This window comes from Callorhinchus milii, unplaced genomic scaffold (genome assembly GCF_018977255.1).
Source record: "Callorhinchus milii isolate IMCB2004 unplaced genomic scaffold, IMCB_Cmil_1.0 Scaffold2, whole genome shotgun sequence".
NCBI classification, from domain to species: Eukaryota; Metazoa; Chordata; class Chondrichthyes; order Chimaeriformes; family Callorhinchidae; genus Callorhinchus; species Callorhinchus milii.
Genome location: NW_024704743.1, coordinates 24,718,161 through 24,732,262, shown reverse-complemented (window position 1 = coordinate 24,732,262; position 14,102 = coordinate 24,718,161). Strand labels below are relative to the sequence as shown.

The window sequence follows — 14,102 nt, the reverse complement described above, 5'->3', positions numbered from 1 at the left end:
AGACCAACATTGGATTAGATAAAGTTCAAATTGGTGTAATAAAGTTTGCAAGTCAACCTACACTGGTCTTCAAGCTTAATGAGTATTCTACACAACCTGACTTAATACAAGGCATAAATACAATGGACCATTTGAAAGGGGGAACCGAAATCGGTCGTGCCCTGACATTTACTGCAGATTACTTTGATGGATCAAAAGGAGGTCGACTAAGTGTTCCACAGTACCTCATAGTGGTTACAGATGGATATTCATCGGATTCGGTTGTTGCACCTGCTACAGCTTTAAGAGATAAAGGAATCATTACTTTTGCCATTGGTGTCGCCGAATCTCCTTGGGAGCAGCTTCGTGAGATCGCAGGATCTGATGATCAAGTGCATTTCATTGAAGAATATGATGCTCTGGAACAAGTGAAAACAGACATTTTAAGCAAGATTTGCGATTCACACAAAGGTAGGAAAAAATTGTTTTAAGAATTAAAGATAATTATCTGGCTTGTACATCTGTTATAGATAATAATTCTCGTGATAATTTATTGAAATGGGTAAGAAAATTACAAGTGGTTCATAATACTTTGGATGCAATAATTATCGCTGTATAATATCATGGAGGTCATTATGAATTGCGATTGTTTTAAGTTTAATGCTAAATGGCTGGCTGTGGCAGCACATTCCTCTCTCCACCTGTTTGCTATCAGAGCAGTCTGCATCATGTTGCTTAAAACAAAAAGGAAAAGACTGGAATAAAGTTTGTGGTATTCTTTAATTAGTGTTGGTGTAAAGTAATACCAGTGTTAACTAATGCTACACCTTGCAGTGTGTGAAACTGCGAACACCAGTAAAAGATTCAGATGAAACGTTATATAATCACTAATCAGCCAGTAGGTGGAAGCTCTGCCCCCTGACTTTCCAACCATCATTTTCACACCTGCCACGTCTACAGGTTTTCTCTGTACAGTTGGGGGTGTTAGGTCCATTTTCGGGTCTATGGGGAAAGCTCAACAGTCTAAGAGCAAAAATATTCTGGAGCAGAGATCGTGTTGGATTTTTAAAAATGCGACCCAAAAAATATATACATCCTAGAATGTGTAACACAGACCAATCAACTGGCACATTTAATTTCAGTCCAACCGAAAATGAAACATGCCAGTTGATCAGTCGTCATATTTCTGGGTTTAAACCCCAAACATTGTAACTCAGAAGAGAGAGTGCTGGCAACTGAGCCAAGATGGCCCTCTTGTCATTAATAGCTAATGTACAAAAATAGCGCCAGTTTGGCTATTGGTGATGCAAAATAATAACCCTTGCATCTGATATAGACGTCTCAAAGTGCTTCACAGAATATACTGTAAAGTGAATTGACTGTATCTTTGTGGGCGAAATGCGGCAGCCAATTGCGCACAGCGTGTCCCACAAACAGTAGTGGATTGAAATGACCAATTTTTTTTTTCTTCTTGAGTGATTATTATCAGGGGTGTGGAGTAAGGAAACTTACGCAAGGTTTCGCCCTGCCAGAAATCAAACCCAGAAATCAAACTCGCTTGCGAGGCGAGTGCTCTAACCACTGAGTTATAGGATTCCACATAGTTGCTTATAGAGAAGAAGGGGAAACTATAACTGTGGGAAGATTAATCATCACCATTTGTTTCAAAGGTTTAAAATTTCTCTTAGCCTTAGCCAATCTTAAAATTTAAGATTAGCCAGAATTTTTAATTATTTTAATTTCAGTGTTGATCTGGAAGCTGTTTCATTGCAGTACTTAGAAAGAAATGAGGAAAACTACCAGCTAGAGATGCTACCTGCATGAAGGATGCTAGATAAATCCAAGTTGTTGTTGATAGCTAAGAGTGTAAGAATATGCCAACATTCTTAATGAAAGTGAATTGTACAACAATATTCTTATGGCTGAGACCGGGAGATATATTACGGTTTAGGTGCTTACTTATAGGACATAATTTACAAATGTGTGGGATCAAGTCACATCTACATGGAACAAGGTGAGGTTTCTGTATTTTAATGGAATCTGATGGAACAGAGATGAAGAGAAAGCGAGAGAAAACACACATTATAAAAATAGTTAGGCTTCCGACTGCAGAAAGTATAATTTCAACACTGGCAATGCTTTGAAACAGGATTGGGAGGAGAGGGATGACATGTCTGTCTTTTTCCTTTCAACTTGTATGATATTTGTGCTTTTATTTACAGATTGTGGAAGGGCAGAAATCGCAGACATTATATTCGTAATAGATGGATCATTTAATATAAACAAGGAACAGTTTCAATTCGTGAAAACATTTATGGTGGCATTGGTGAATAGTTCTGATGTTGGCATGAGCAATGTTCGGTTTGGAGCCGTACTGTATGACACCAATCCTCACACCATTTTCCACCTGAATGAACTGAAGAGCAAAGCTGAAGTCCAAAATGAAATCAACGCAATAGGAAATTTGACGAAAGGACAAACTTACACGAGCAAGGCTCTCAATCATGCCAAAAAACTTCTAGCTCCAGAATATAATGGTCGAAATTCAGGCAAAGTGCCACAGATTCTTATACTTATCACTCATGAAAAGGCTGCAGATAATGCTGTTCTAGAAACTACAGCTCAATCCATCCGAGACCACGGTGTTAGTATCTATGCTATCGGTGTTGCTGGTGCTGATTTAAAAGAGCTCAACCTAATTGCCGGATCGGATAAATACTTTTATGTTCCACGTTATGATAACCTGAGATATTTAACCCCAAACATTTCTCAGTTGATTTGCGATGCAAGTAACCTTGGTAAGTTATTTGATTTAGCCAATATGTTGACAATTGTATATAAATATGAAATGGGAACTAAAAATAGCCTCTACCATCATATTTATAGGGAATGCCATATGTGACTCTGAGCAAACAATGGAGTTGAGTTCAGAGCATTGTAACAAATTGCATCAATAAACATGAGATGAACAATGCAACTTGATCATCTCATTGATGAAATCATTTTATAATTAACAATTGGACAAAAAGTGTCATCGAATATGTACCATTTGTGTTGTACCACAATGATGCAAAACCTTTTCTCTCCCCCAACTCCCACCCCACTCCGCCCTCACCCCCACTGGAGGCAGAACATTAGGGCTGGAAGTTCTGACCATTGCACTAATAGTTACCAGCATACATCACTGCATTCTTCTATACCATTGAGATTGAAGAATAATCTTCAGTAAAGGGTTGCAGTAATTTCACATAAGTAATACATTATAGATTTTGCATTTTTAATAGTAGGGCTGATTTCAAATCACTCTGCTACCTCCTGTAACCCTACCAACACGGACGCTCCTTCCACTCAATGAACACCGGCCTGTTTCATGTCCTTTGCCCGATCTTCCTCACCATTAGTTGTTGAACTTTCAACCATTCAGCCTTGTCTCATCTCTCGCCATTGTTAAAGCTTGTCTCGAGACCCATCTCCTCGACTGTACTTTCAGTCATATTTCTCACCCCCATCTTTTTCAGCTTCCCCCATCCAGCAAGGGTATCCAGTCAGGCATGAAGCACTTTGAAACATTCTCCTGACTTGAAAGGCACTATATAAGTGTAAATTGTTGTAGGAGTTAAAGGCTAGGCCACCAATGGTGGGATGGGGGGAAGGTGGAGCGCAAGGCGAATGTACACACAGCAGGTTTGAGTTTGATGAGCAGAATTAGGAAGCAGTAGAACAGGAGAAGATAAGAGAGGTAGGGCAGTGCTAGGGCATGTGCAATTCATTGGTAAGGCTGAAGACTTTGAAGTTGATCCACTGGGAGAGAGGGAGCCAGTGCAGCCTGGTGAAGCCTGGGGTGATAGACATGCAAAGTTTGGTACGGGTGAGGATTTGGGCAGTTGAGTTTTGGATCAGGTGGAGATTATGAATGGTGGAAATAAGGAGCCATTACCTGGAGTTCAGGTTCAGAGCAATGTATTTGAAAAGTCTAGTTGGGAGTTAAGAAAGGCATCAGTGAGGGTTTCAGCAGCATTTCATGTGTGTAGATGCGCAATGTGATGAAGGTAAAGTAGAGCAGTTTTAGTCAGAGACTGATTGTGAGGAACAATAATGTATACACAACAACAACAATATTTCATTTATAGAGCACCTTTCACGTCGGGAGGACGTCCCAAGGCGCTGGACAGTTGGGTCGGGACCCGAGCAGGGGGGAAATGGTCAGGGTGAGGGGAGGGAAGGGAGGGAGGGAGCGAGGAGAGGGGTAGAGAGTCGAGAGGGGAGCTAGCGAGTCCCAGTACACACCCTCGAGGCACCCTGCATGATATATTACCCCATTTTTGCCCTAGCTCCCTTGATGATTACTCTCTACTTCATTCCCTTCAGGCAGTTTATATCTAATATCCTTGTCTTGATATGCAGTAACAACAGTCAGAGAAGGAGTCTTTTGTGTGATACTTTGCGAATTGTACTTTTGAAGTCTAGGCACAATGTGTCCTGTGGCTTTCCAGAGTCAATTTGAGATGTCACCTCCTCAAACATACCTTTGAGCTTGGTCAGACAAGATCTACCTGTTCTGAATCTGGCTGCAATCCATTAGGTTTTTTCATCTGTGTCACTGGTCCCTTGCACAGAACCCCTCTAATAGGTATATGACAGGCTTTTGAATAGCATTACAAATTAAGGGACCATTTTTAAGCATCAACAAACTGTCATTAAATGTGCACTTTTGTGTTGTACCACAATGTTGCAAAGTGATATATTGATAAAACAATCCCCTGAATGTGATTTTAGCAAATGGTCTCCAATTAGAAATTGACTTGTCTCAAAACCAATTTATACTGTCTTTCTTCACCTACAAGGCCATTCACGGCCTTGCTCCCTCCTACCTCTCCAACCTACTATCCCCCTACCTACCTGCCCGTACCCTCCGTTCCTCTGGCTCCGGTCTGCTCCACGTCCCCCGCCCCAACCGCCCTACCATCGGTGGTCGGGCCTTCAGCCTCTCAGCCCCCAGGCTCTGGAACTCCATCCCCCAGTGCCTTCGCCTTGCTTCTCCCTTTCCTCCTTCAAGGCCGGTCTCAAAACCTTTCTCTTTGACCGTGCCTTCAGCTCCCCTCTCGACTCTCTTCCCCTCCTCGCTCCCTCCCTTCCCTCCCCTCACCCTGACCATTTCCCCCTGCTCGGGTCATGACCCAACTGTGCAGCGCCTTGGGACGTCCTCCTGACGTGAAAGGCGCTTTATAAATGGAATCTTGTTGTTGTTGTTGTTGTTCTTGTTGATTTGGCACAATATTTGCAGTGAATAGCAATCAAAGCATAATAGACCCATCAGTCATCATTTGTTGTGTTTTATCCTTTAAAACTGCTAGTTGCAGCCAACTGGGGAGCAGATGGTTTGTGTAAAATTTGTGTGAATGTCCTGGAGTTTAAAAATAAAAATGGGCAAATCTTTGAGATAGCAAAGATGCGGCTGTGTGCTTCTGAACAAAATACTGCAATGTTCAGATGCTGTGGGATACATTGCGGTACTGTTGTCTGGATGTGATGCACATCTAAGTGATTTGAGATGTACATCTTGGATCAGCTTTCACAGTCCTATTGGAAAAAAAATCAAACCATTTCAAATCAAAGCTCATACCTGTAATAGGTCACATTCAAGAGGACATTAATGTTTAAAAGTATTATAATAATATTCCTTGCATTTGATCTAGATACTCACATTGTTGAGATGTCTCAAAGTGTTTCACAGTGTTTACTGCTAGCTTTATGACTACAACAAAACAATGCATTTATACATTTAAAAACATTCTACATAGAATATTGTTTTACTGCAAGTATTATGGTTTATGCTTTTATTTTCCAGACTGTGAGGTTGAAAAAGCAGACATTGTTTTTCTAATCGACGGTTCGGGAAGTGTTCAAACAGATGACTTCCAACTTATAAAGGAATTCTTGAAAAACGTGATAACAATGTTTGACACTGGTGAAGGAAAAGTCCAGTTTGCATTGGGCCAGTACAGTGTGGACCTACACCCAGAAATTTACCTGAAAGACCAAAGTAAACTTTACGACGGTATTGACAAAATGAATCAGCTGGGAGGAGGAACTAACACTGGAAGGGCCCTGACAAGTGTGAATGATTTCTTTGAACCAACTGAAGGATGTCGAAAGAACGAAGGAGTACCCCAGTACCTTCTTGTGATCACAGATGGACAATCACAAGACAGTGTCGTTGCCCCAGCAAATGGTTTGAGGCGACAACAGGTTAACGTTTTTGCCATTGGAGTTGGAGAAGCAGTTGATAGTGAACTGATACAAATTGCTGGAGATGCAAACAGAAAATATAGTATCAAGAATTTTGCTGACTTAAATAACATTAAAAGAAGAGTTACCCGTAGTATCTGTGCTTGCTCCTCAAAAGGCAAGTGGCAATTAATCATACTGCTAGAAATATTACACAATGCAATTCACATTTGTATAGAAACTTACTACTTTGGGGGGTTAACTGAGTATCTGACATATGCGGAAATCCAGCACCATGCTTAAGAGTATCCAAACCAAACTGAGAATTCCATGCACCTCCCCTATACATGGAAATCCCAGAGACAGATTGTTGGAATGGAATGCGCACTCTCTCCCTGGAGGGATGCATCCCGCTTACCTAATTCCGGTAAGTTTTAGGGTAGGTTAGCAAGAGCCAAGAGCACGACCCCAGTGTTTGCATTGGGGTACTGTTGGAGTCTAGCCAGCTAAAGCTGCATAGCTTTCCATTGACAGCACTGTCTGGCAAGCTTTCCCACCAGTTGTCCAGGTAGGAACACCCTATCCTTTAGAGTTTTGGCTTGCAGGGTGAAGAAGAGCTCAGGCGGAGGACTTGCCACCCCCAGTGACTCCTCTGCAAAGTAGGATCCGCCTCCAGGGTGCTTAGTGATAGATCATTGCAGGCCAGTGTCCTCCCTCAGTCTAGCCACTTCCCATGTTTGCCAACAATCCACATCACTGCTTGATCCTGGACTTTGCAAATGGGCCGAAGGAAGCCTCTCCGCTGCATCCCCAGGAGCTAGGATCCATAAAAGAGGATTATTTGCACACAGGGCTTGAATCTCACAAGCTTGATCTGCATTGGGAGCTTGCTGTCCTTGAAGAGAAACTAGTATGACCAGAGTGCCCTTCATCCCTTCTCAGCACTGTCCTTCAGGACAGTGTCCAGGCTGGAGTTGGTGTCCACCATGACCCCGAGGTACCGATAAGAGTCAACAATTGGGACAAATGTCCCTTATATATTCCAATCAATTCCCTCGATGTCTTCTCTTGGGTCGTGCAGAACCATGTTTATACACTTGGGGGCATCCACCATCATGTCCTACCAGTTGGCTCTTTAAGTCCAGCGCAGAAGGTCCCAGGTGAGTCCACCAGCAGCACAATATCATCTGCGAACAGAAATTGCACAATCCTGTTAGAGAGGCCTGGAACAGATACACCTAGTCCTTCCCCCTCGATGTTATCCAACACAATGTTGAAGAACCATCGAGTGGTTGACAATGGGGAGCCTTGCCTTATCCTACTTTCCAGAGAGATTGGTTCATGAGTCCACCGTCGACCCTTACACAGATCTTGGAGCTGGAGTACACATTCCGGATAAAAGATTTGGCCATGTACTCCCACAACTTCCAGTTTCATCATGAGGGCCTCATGAGGCATTAGGTTGAACACCTATTATAGGTGAAAAAATGCCACGTATAGGAATATAAGAAAGCAAGAGGTTATTCGGCCCATTAAGCCTTTCATTAGATATTTACAGACCTCGGCCAAATTTTGATCCATTTCCCCAACCTTTCACTCTATCCCTTAATATCTCTACTCCCACATTATTAGTCTGGCTCGGGGACAAACGTCACTGTTGATTCTGCCTCTACAATGTATTTTGGGGAAGAGTTTTCTTTTGTGTGATAGGCAATGCAGAAGAATCTACTGGACAGGGCTATTCCTGTCGATGATAAATAATAATGCCAAATCATTGCCTTTGATATAACCTCTCTCGTGTTGAGACTTCTCAAAGTAGTTCCAAGATAATTGAGATAATCAAGTACTCCAGGGCGCTGTTGATGATGAACCAGTCAGCCTGGCTCATTGGTAGATTGATCATTGTGGGCAGGAATTCTTCCCATTCAGCTCCAGTTAACCCTACAAATTAAAGCCCAAGTGAGTTTGGTGCTCCCAGCTGGAAATAGCAAGAAACTTGCCAGTGTTGACAATTGTAAGCTGCAAAGTTTTTTTTAGAGGGTTGAAGACTGTGACCAACTTATCTAGAAGATTGTTGGGCCAGTTCACCATGAGAAACTCCTTTTGCCCTTCTCATGGGATCTTTAACATCGTTAAAGAATACCGTGGACATGTCAAAGGGATCTTTTGGGAAGTTTGAATCAGTATAAAAATAAGATGATTTCACCCACTGCTCATTAGGTGAAATTATCTCAATTTATACTCGTGTCCCACACATTCTCCATTGAAGTAAACATTTGTTTCATATATGTGTTGGTCGGGAAAACATTAAATAAACAGTCTTGACAAATTATCAATTTTTCAACAAAGCTTTTGTTTTGCCTTTCAGATTGCTCCATGAATATTGCTGTAGGATTTGATCTCACACATCCAATAGGAGAAGAAATATTTACTGGTCAGCATGGCCTACAAGCAAAACTAGAGAATATTTTACAGAGAATTGGGTCTGTGGATAAAATCAACTGTGCCTCTAATCCCAGCCTAAAAATCAGAGTGGGCTTTCATATACAAAGTGATACTGGTGAGGCTATCTTTGAAACAGAATTGAAAGAATACAATAGGAAAGATGTAGATGACCTGAAGGGTATCCGAACAACGAGCAGAATTGATTTAAATGAAGGCTATTTGGCATCATTTTCCAATAAATTCATTGAATCAGCTGGAAAGATACAGGTAACAATTTCTCCTTTTTTGTTTTCAACAGATGCGTACTCTCTTTAACAAACTTATAGGATGAGGGCACTTTTAACGTTATTATCTCAAGTTTTCCGATTATCTGGCTTATCCATCAAATGATCTGTCTTGGTCACGACAAATTTGATCTGCACCAGACTTCACTTTTTCGCAGCCAATTTCATGGGATGTATTATTTTTGTATGTGCAAACCATCAAGCTCATATTAACACGGGCTGACAATCAGACCCTGGAAAATTGCTCTTTAGTCTGCATGAAATAAATATGTCAACAAACACACAAGGTCCTATTCCAATTAAACAATAAGCTTGTAATTCTGATAAATTCTGTCCAGCATTTTGAAGATGTTATTATTCTGCATGAAAAGCTCTGTTTAAGTCCCAAGTTGTTGTTGTAGGTGGTGCTGATGTTTACAGATGGTTTAGATGACAACTTAGAGAGACTCGAGAAAACATCAAGAATACTCAGAAAAGGAGGCAAGTATAATTTATTTATTTTTCCTCTCCAGGTTTCTAACCTCTTCTCCTTAAGGCTGTGACTCCTTCTATATCTGTGGTCACTGGCTGCCTGCCCTCTTATACCTCACAAGTTATTATTCATGAAGCAAATAAAATAGCAGCCTTTTTTATACATATATATATATTAAAAACAGAAATGCTGCTGAGGTCCTCAAGTGAATACCTGTCTGCTTGATGTCCCCCTCCCTACCATTACCATCGTTGGTGCTTGGGCTTTCAGCCTAACTAACCCCATTCTCTCGAACTCTATCCCGGAATCTCTTTGAATTGTTTTCCCTCCCTCACCTCTTTCAAGGTCAATTTCAAGGCCTTCCTCTCTCACTGTGCTTCCAGTCATCTTTTCCGCTCCCTCCCCCTTCAGGTCCCATCCCCAGCTTGGGTGCCAAGCCAGGATTGTCAAGTGCCTTGTGATGTCTTCCAATGTGAAAGGCGCTAAACAAATGTAAATTTGTATTGTATGCAGGAATGTTCCATTAAAACTGTAACACATTGTTGATCTTACATTGAAAAAGATGGCACCAAGCTAATGTTCTCTCCAGCTTCATTCAATTCAAATCCCCACAGTTATTGGTAAATGGTTCTGGCTGAAACTTTTTTTTTAGCTGGCTTTGGATTGACGTTTTTCTGTTTTAATTTTAAATATTGCCCCCTCACTTGTTGTTATATTTTCAAAGGATTCAAAGGATATACTATAAAGTGGATTGATTGTATTTTGTGGGCGAAATGCGGCAGTCAATTGTGCACAGCAATTTCCCAGAAACAGTCCAATGTAAACCCCCATCCCCAGCACTGCATTGGAGAGTCAGCGTAGACCAGGATGATCCAACTGGTGGAGATGATTTAATCGGCCCGAGAACCATTTCCAACTTCGGGCCGACTGCTTCCTCGCTCCCTGGTAAACCATCCTTTCATGGAAGTGGCAGGAGCCGTCAGTTGGGAGGACACAGCGTGGGGTGTGGAAATAATGCCGCCCATTGCTATAGTCTATCAGGAAGCCCCTCCTGAGCTGAGGGGAAGGCAAGCATGTCTCCTTACCATCACTTCCTCTTCCCCATTGAGAAACTTCTCTACAGTATTCATCGCCATCTCCCCAACCTACCTCTGCGATCTCCAACCCCGGCTGTTAACTTTGCCCAACAAACACTGGCTTGCTTCATGTTTGCCCCACACTCCATCTTCCCCACCATTGCCATTTTGCCACCCACTCTCTGGAGCTCCATTCTCAGAGTCCCTCTGCCTCACTCCTTCCTGTCTTCCAAGGTACGTCAAGACATAATTCAATGACCACCCTTTCAGTCATCTTTTCCCCTACCTACCCCACCTCACTTAGCTCTCATCCAGGTTGGGTTCCCTGCCGGCAGTATCAAGGTGTTTTGAAACATTTTTCTGACATGAAAAAGGCGGTGTCAATATTATGTTAAGTTTCTGGAAGGGAAACAAAAGTATTGCTTATGCAGCCCGTGGAAGTTTCTCAAATAGAGCGTCCAGGCCTCAGTAATCAATAGCCTAAGCCAGGGTGGTCCAACCTATGTGATTCCAAGTCCCGACATGGGGCTTGATCCCACAATGTTCTGACTCACAGGTGAGAATGCAATGTCAGAGGTGCCTTCCTTCAGATGAAGTGTTAAACCGAGGTCCTGTCTGGCCGTTAAAGTGTAGAGTGTTAAAGATCCTATGGCAGTTTTCCAAAAGAAAATGGAGTATCTCCAGTATCCTGGCCAACAATCCCACAAAATAAATTTGGTTATTTGTTTCATGGCTGTTAGTGGGACATTGCTGTATGCAATTGTGTTGCCACATTTGCCTACAAATACAGAGGCACTCCATTTCACAGTAATGCCTGTGAAGCATTTTGAGATGTCTTCTGCTGTAATAAGATGCTATAACAAATGAAAGGATTATTATTATTAAGGATTATTATTATTTTGAAATCTATGTGCAGCTCTGGTCGCCACACTACATGAAGGAATCTTATAACTTTGGAGAGAGTGCAGGTATTAAAAAAGCATACGGGATACCAGGCTTCATAAACAGGGGCTTAGAATTCAAAAGTGAGGAAATTGTGATGAACCTTTATAAAACACTGGTTAGGCCTCAGCTAGAGTACTGTGTTCAGTTCTGGGCACCACACTTTAGGAAGGATGTCAAGGAGTTGGAGAGGATGCAAAGGAGATTTACCAGGATGGTACCAAGAATGAGGGATTTCAGTTATGAGGAGAAGCTAGAAAGGCTAGGATTATTCTCCTTGAAGCAGAGAAGGTTAAGAGAACACTTGATAGAAGTTTTCAAAATTCTGAGGGGATTTGATAAGGTGAACAAGGAGAAACTATTTCCACTAGCGAGTGAGTCAGTAACCTGAGGACACCGATTTAAAATAGTTGTTAAAAGAAACAGAGGGGAGGTGAGGAGAAATGTTTTCACATTAGCGAGTTGTTCGGATTTGGAATGCATTGTCTGAAAGGATGGTGGAAGCGATTCGATAACAGTTCTATGTAATTATTCATGGTGTATGAATGAATGTTCCCTCTGTAAACAGGAGTCCATGCACTTATCACTGTGGCTCTGGAGAATGCAGTGGATGTCGACAATATTTCCCTCATTGAGTTTGGAAGAGGATTTGAATACAAAAATCAGCTATCAATTGGAATGCAGGATATTGAAAGTTCTTTGCTGAACCAAATAGTAAGTGATCCAGAGAAAAGCAAGAGAGGATTGTATGAAATTCTGCTAATTTCTATCATAGAATAATAGAATGTTACAGCACAAAAGAAGGCCATTTAGCCCATCACGTCTGTGCTGACTCTTTTAAAGAGCAATCCTGTCAGTCCCATTTTCCCAACTTTTTCCCATCCTACGCTAGAATCAGCAAGTAGAAAGTCAAACCCTGGACCTCCATTGAAATATATACTCTTTATGAAGTGTTTGATTTTGGGGAAGGGGTGGAAGAAACCCATCTTAAGTTATCATTGGTCATAATTGTCAATGTGGTCAATAGCAGTCAACAATTATTACCAGCCTTGGGGCCAAATCATTGACAAATATTATCTCCTTCTGATTAAATTTTTGGTCAATGTGATCTCACCAGTAAAAATATCAATGTCTCAGTTTCTTGTTGGTTTTCATCTTGACTCAAGCTGAAAGATTCAATGAAAGATTAATGAAAGATGATGAGTCTTGAGAGTAAATCTTAATAATTAGTTTTATGATGTGAATTCATGTTGTTTTGGGGAAAAAAAACATTACACTCGTTCATCCTTCCATGAATTCATCCAGTGTGTTTGTTTTGAATGCATATTCGTAGAACCTACAATATTAACACAAGGTTTTAAAGCTGCCATTTCATTTCAGAATGTAATTGCGGGAAGGGAATGTTGTAATCTCTTTTGCACATGCACTGGAGAACCAGGTAGACGTGGTGATCACGGATCTCCAGGGCCAAAGGTAAGGTATTCATGCTAACTAAACCTCGGTACAATATCCAATTTCTTAAATATAGCGTCTTAAACTGAAAACCAATCTGGTAACATTTTAGTGTTTAGATTAAGTACTTCTGCTATCTTAATAAAATGCAGTGTTGCAGTGCTATGCTGAGCCAAACAGACTAGAACATAGCATGTACTAGTACAGTAGAACAAAACAACACAGGTTTAGAGTTGCAAAGGGCCATTTCAGGACAGATGCCAGGAATGTTCTTTACTCAAAGGGTAATTAAAGAATGGCATATGTTGCTAGGAAGTGTAGTTAAGAAGAGGACACTGGCTCATTTAAGGCAACTTGATACTGTGACAGCAGGACGGTAGGCCGGGAATTCTGGAAGGTTGAGATCAGATGAGATGATGAGCAAATCAATCTTGTGATGTTTGAATCCCAGACTTTGCTGAGTTTACGGATCTCATTTGGGGTTAGCAGTTCGGACACAACTGGTCTCAAGACCCCCTGGGAAACTTAATCAGCGTTCCCTCTCCTGTTATCTATGCAGAGGCGTTGTCTGGAAGGGAGCATAGGATCAAGGACCTGGTGTTGTGCTTTATGATTAAATAGTTTGCCAGCAATAACTGCCAAGCTAGTAGAGGCATCAGGCGACAGTAAAAAAAATAGTTGTCGTACAGGGTGATATTGCAGGGTAAAATTGATGCTGAATAAAGAACATTTAAGTTAACATGTTTGCTTGGTTTTCAGGGAGCGTCTTAAAATACAAGTCTACAAAACTAACATTGCAGGTTTTGGTGCATGCTGATGTGCTCTAAATAATAAAAAAAAATTGTGTCACATTTTCATTAAATACATTCTTATTTCCTAGGGATCTTCAGAAGTTAAGGGATTACCTGGCAATGAAGGACCGGGAGGTGAAAGTGTAAGTTTGGTTACTTTAAAAAAAATTGATGGACTTGTAGACGTATACGAGGTGATGGTTAGCTTAGGTGACTGAAATTTGTGGTTTCTATATGATCTTACAATTTTTAACTTAAAGTTAAAAGGATACACTGAGACAGGAATGAAGCTTATAGAGGTTCTTGCCAAATAACAAAAAAAATCACCAATTGAACTCTGACTGACCTGGTTGTGGCGAGTTGGTCAATGTTTTGAAATGTAGATGGAGCCAGCCATCTTTCTGTGCGCACATACAGTGAATGCAGAAATGTT

General features: G+C 41.3%; 1 protein-coding gene across 1 annotated transcript in view; it reads left to right on the top strand.

Moving 5' to 3' along the window:
• The first annotated feature begins 16 nt into the window (after positions 1 to 16).
• LOC103176329 (collagen alpha-6(VI) chain-like) overlaps positions 17 to 14,102 on the top strand; it is a 37,340-nt gene continuing 23,254 nt past the window's right edge. The window contains exons 1-8 of the mRNA XM_042332299.1: positions 17 to 450; positions 2,202 to 2,777; positions 5,828 to 6,385; positions 8,576 to 8,919; positions 9,338 to 9,416; positions 11,995 to 12,140; positions 12,807 to 12,899; positions 13,759 to 13,812. Of these exons, the coding sequence (XP_042188233.1) occupies positions 123 to 450; positions 2,202 to 2,777; positions 5,828 to 6,385; positions 8,576 to 8,919; positions 9,338 to 9,416; positions 11,995 to 12,140; positions 12,807 to 12,899; positions 13,759 to 13,812 (2,178 nt within the window). The 5' untranslated portion in view covers positions 17 to 122. The remainder of the gene's footprint in view (positions 451 to 2,201; positions 2,778 to 5,827; positions 6,386 to 8,575; positions 8,920 to 9,337; positions 9,417 to 11,994; positions 12,141 to 12,806; positions 12,900 to 13,758; positions 13,813 to 14,102) is intronic.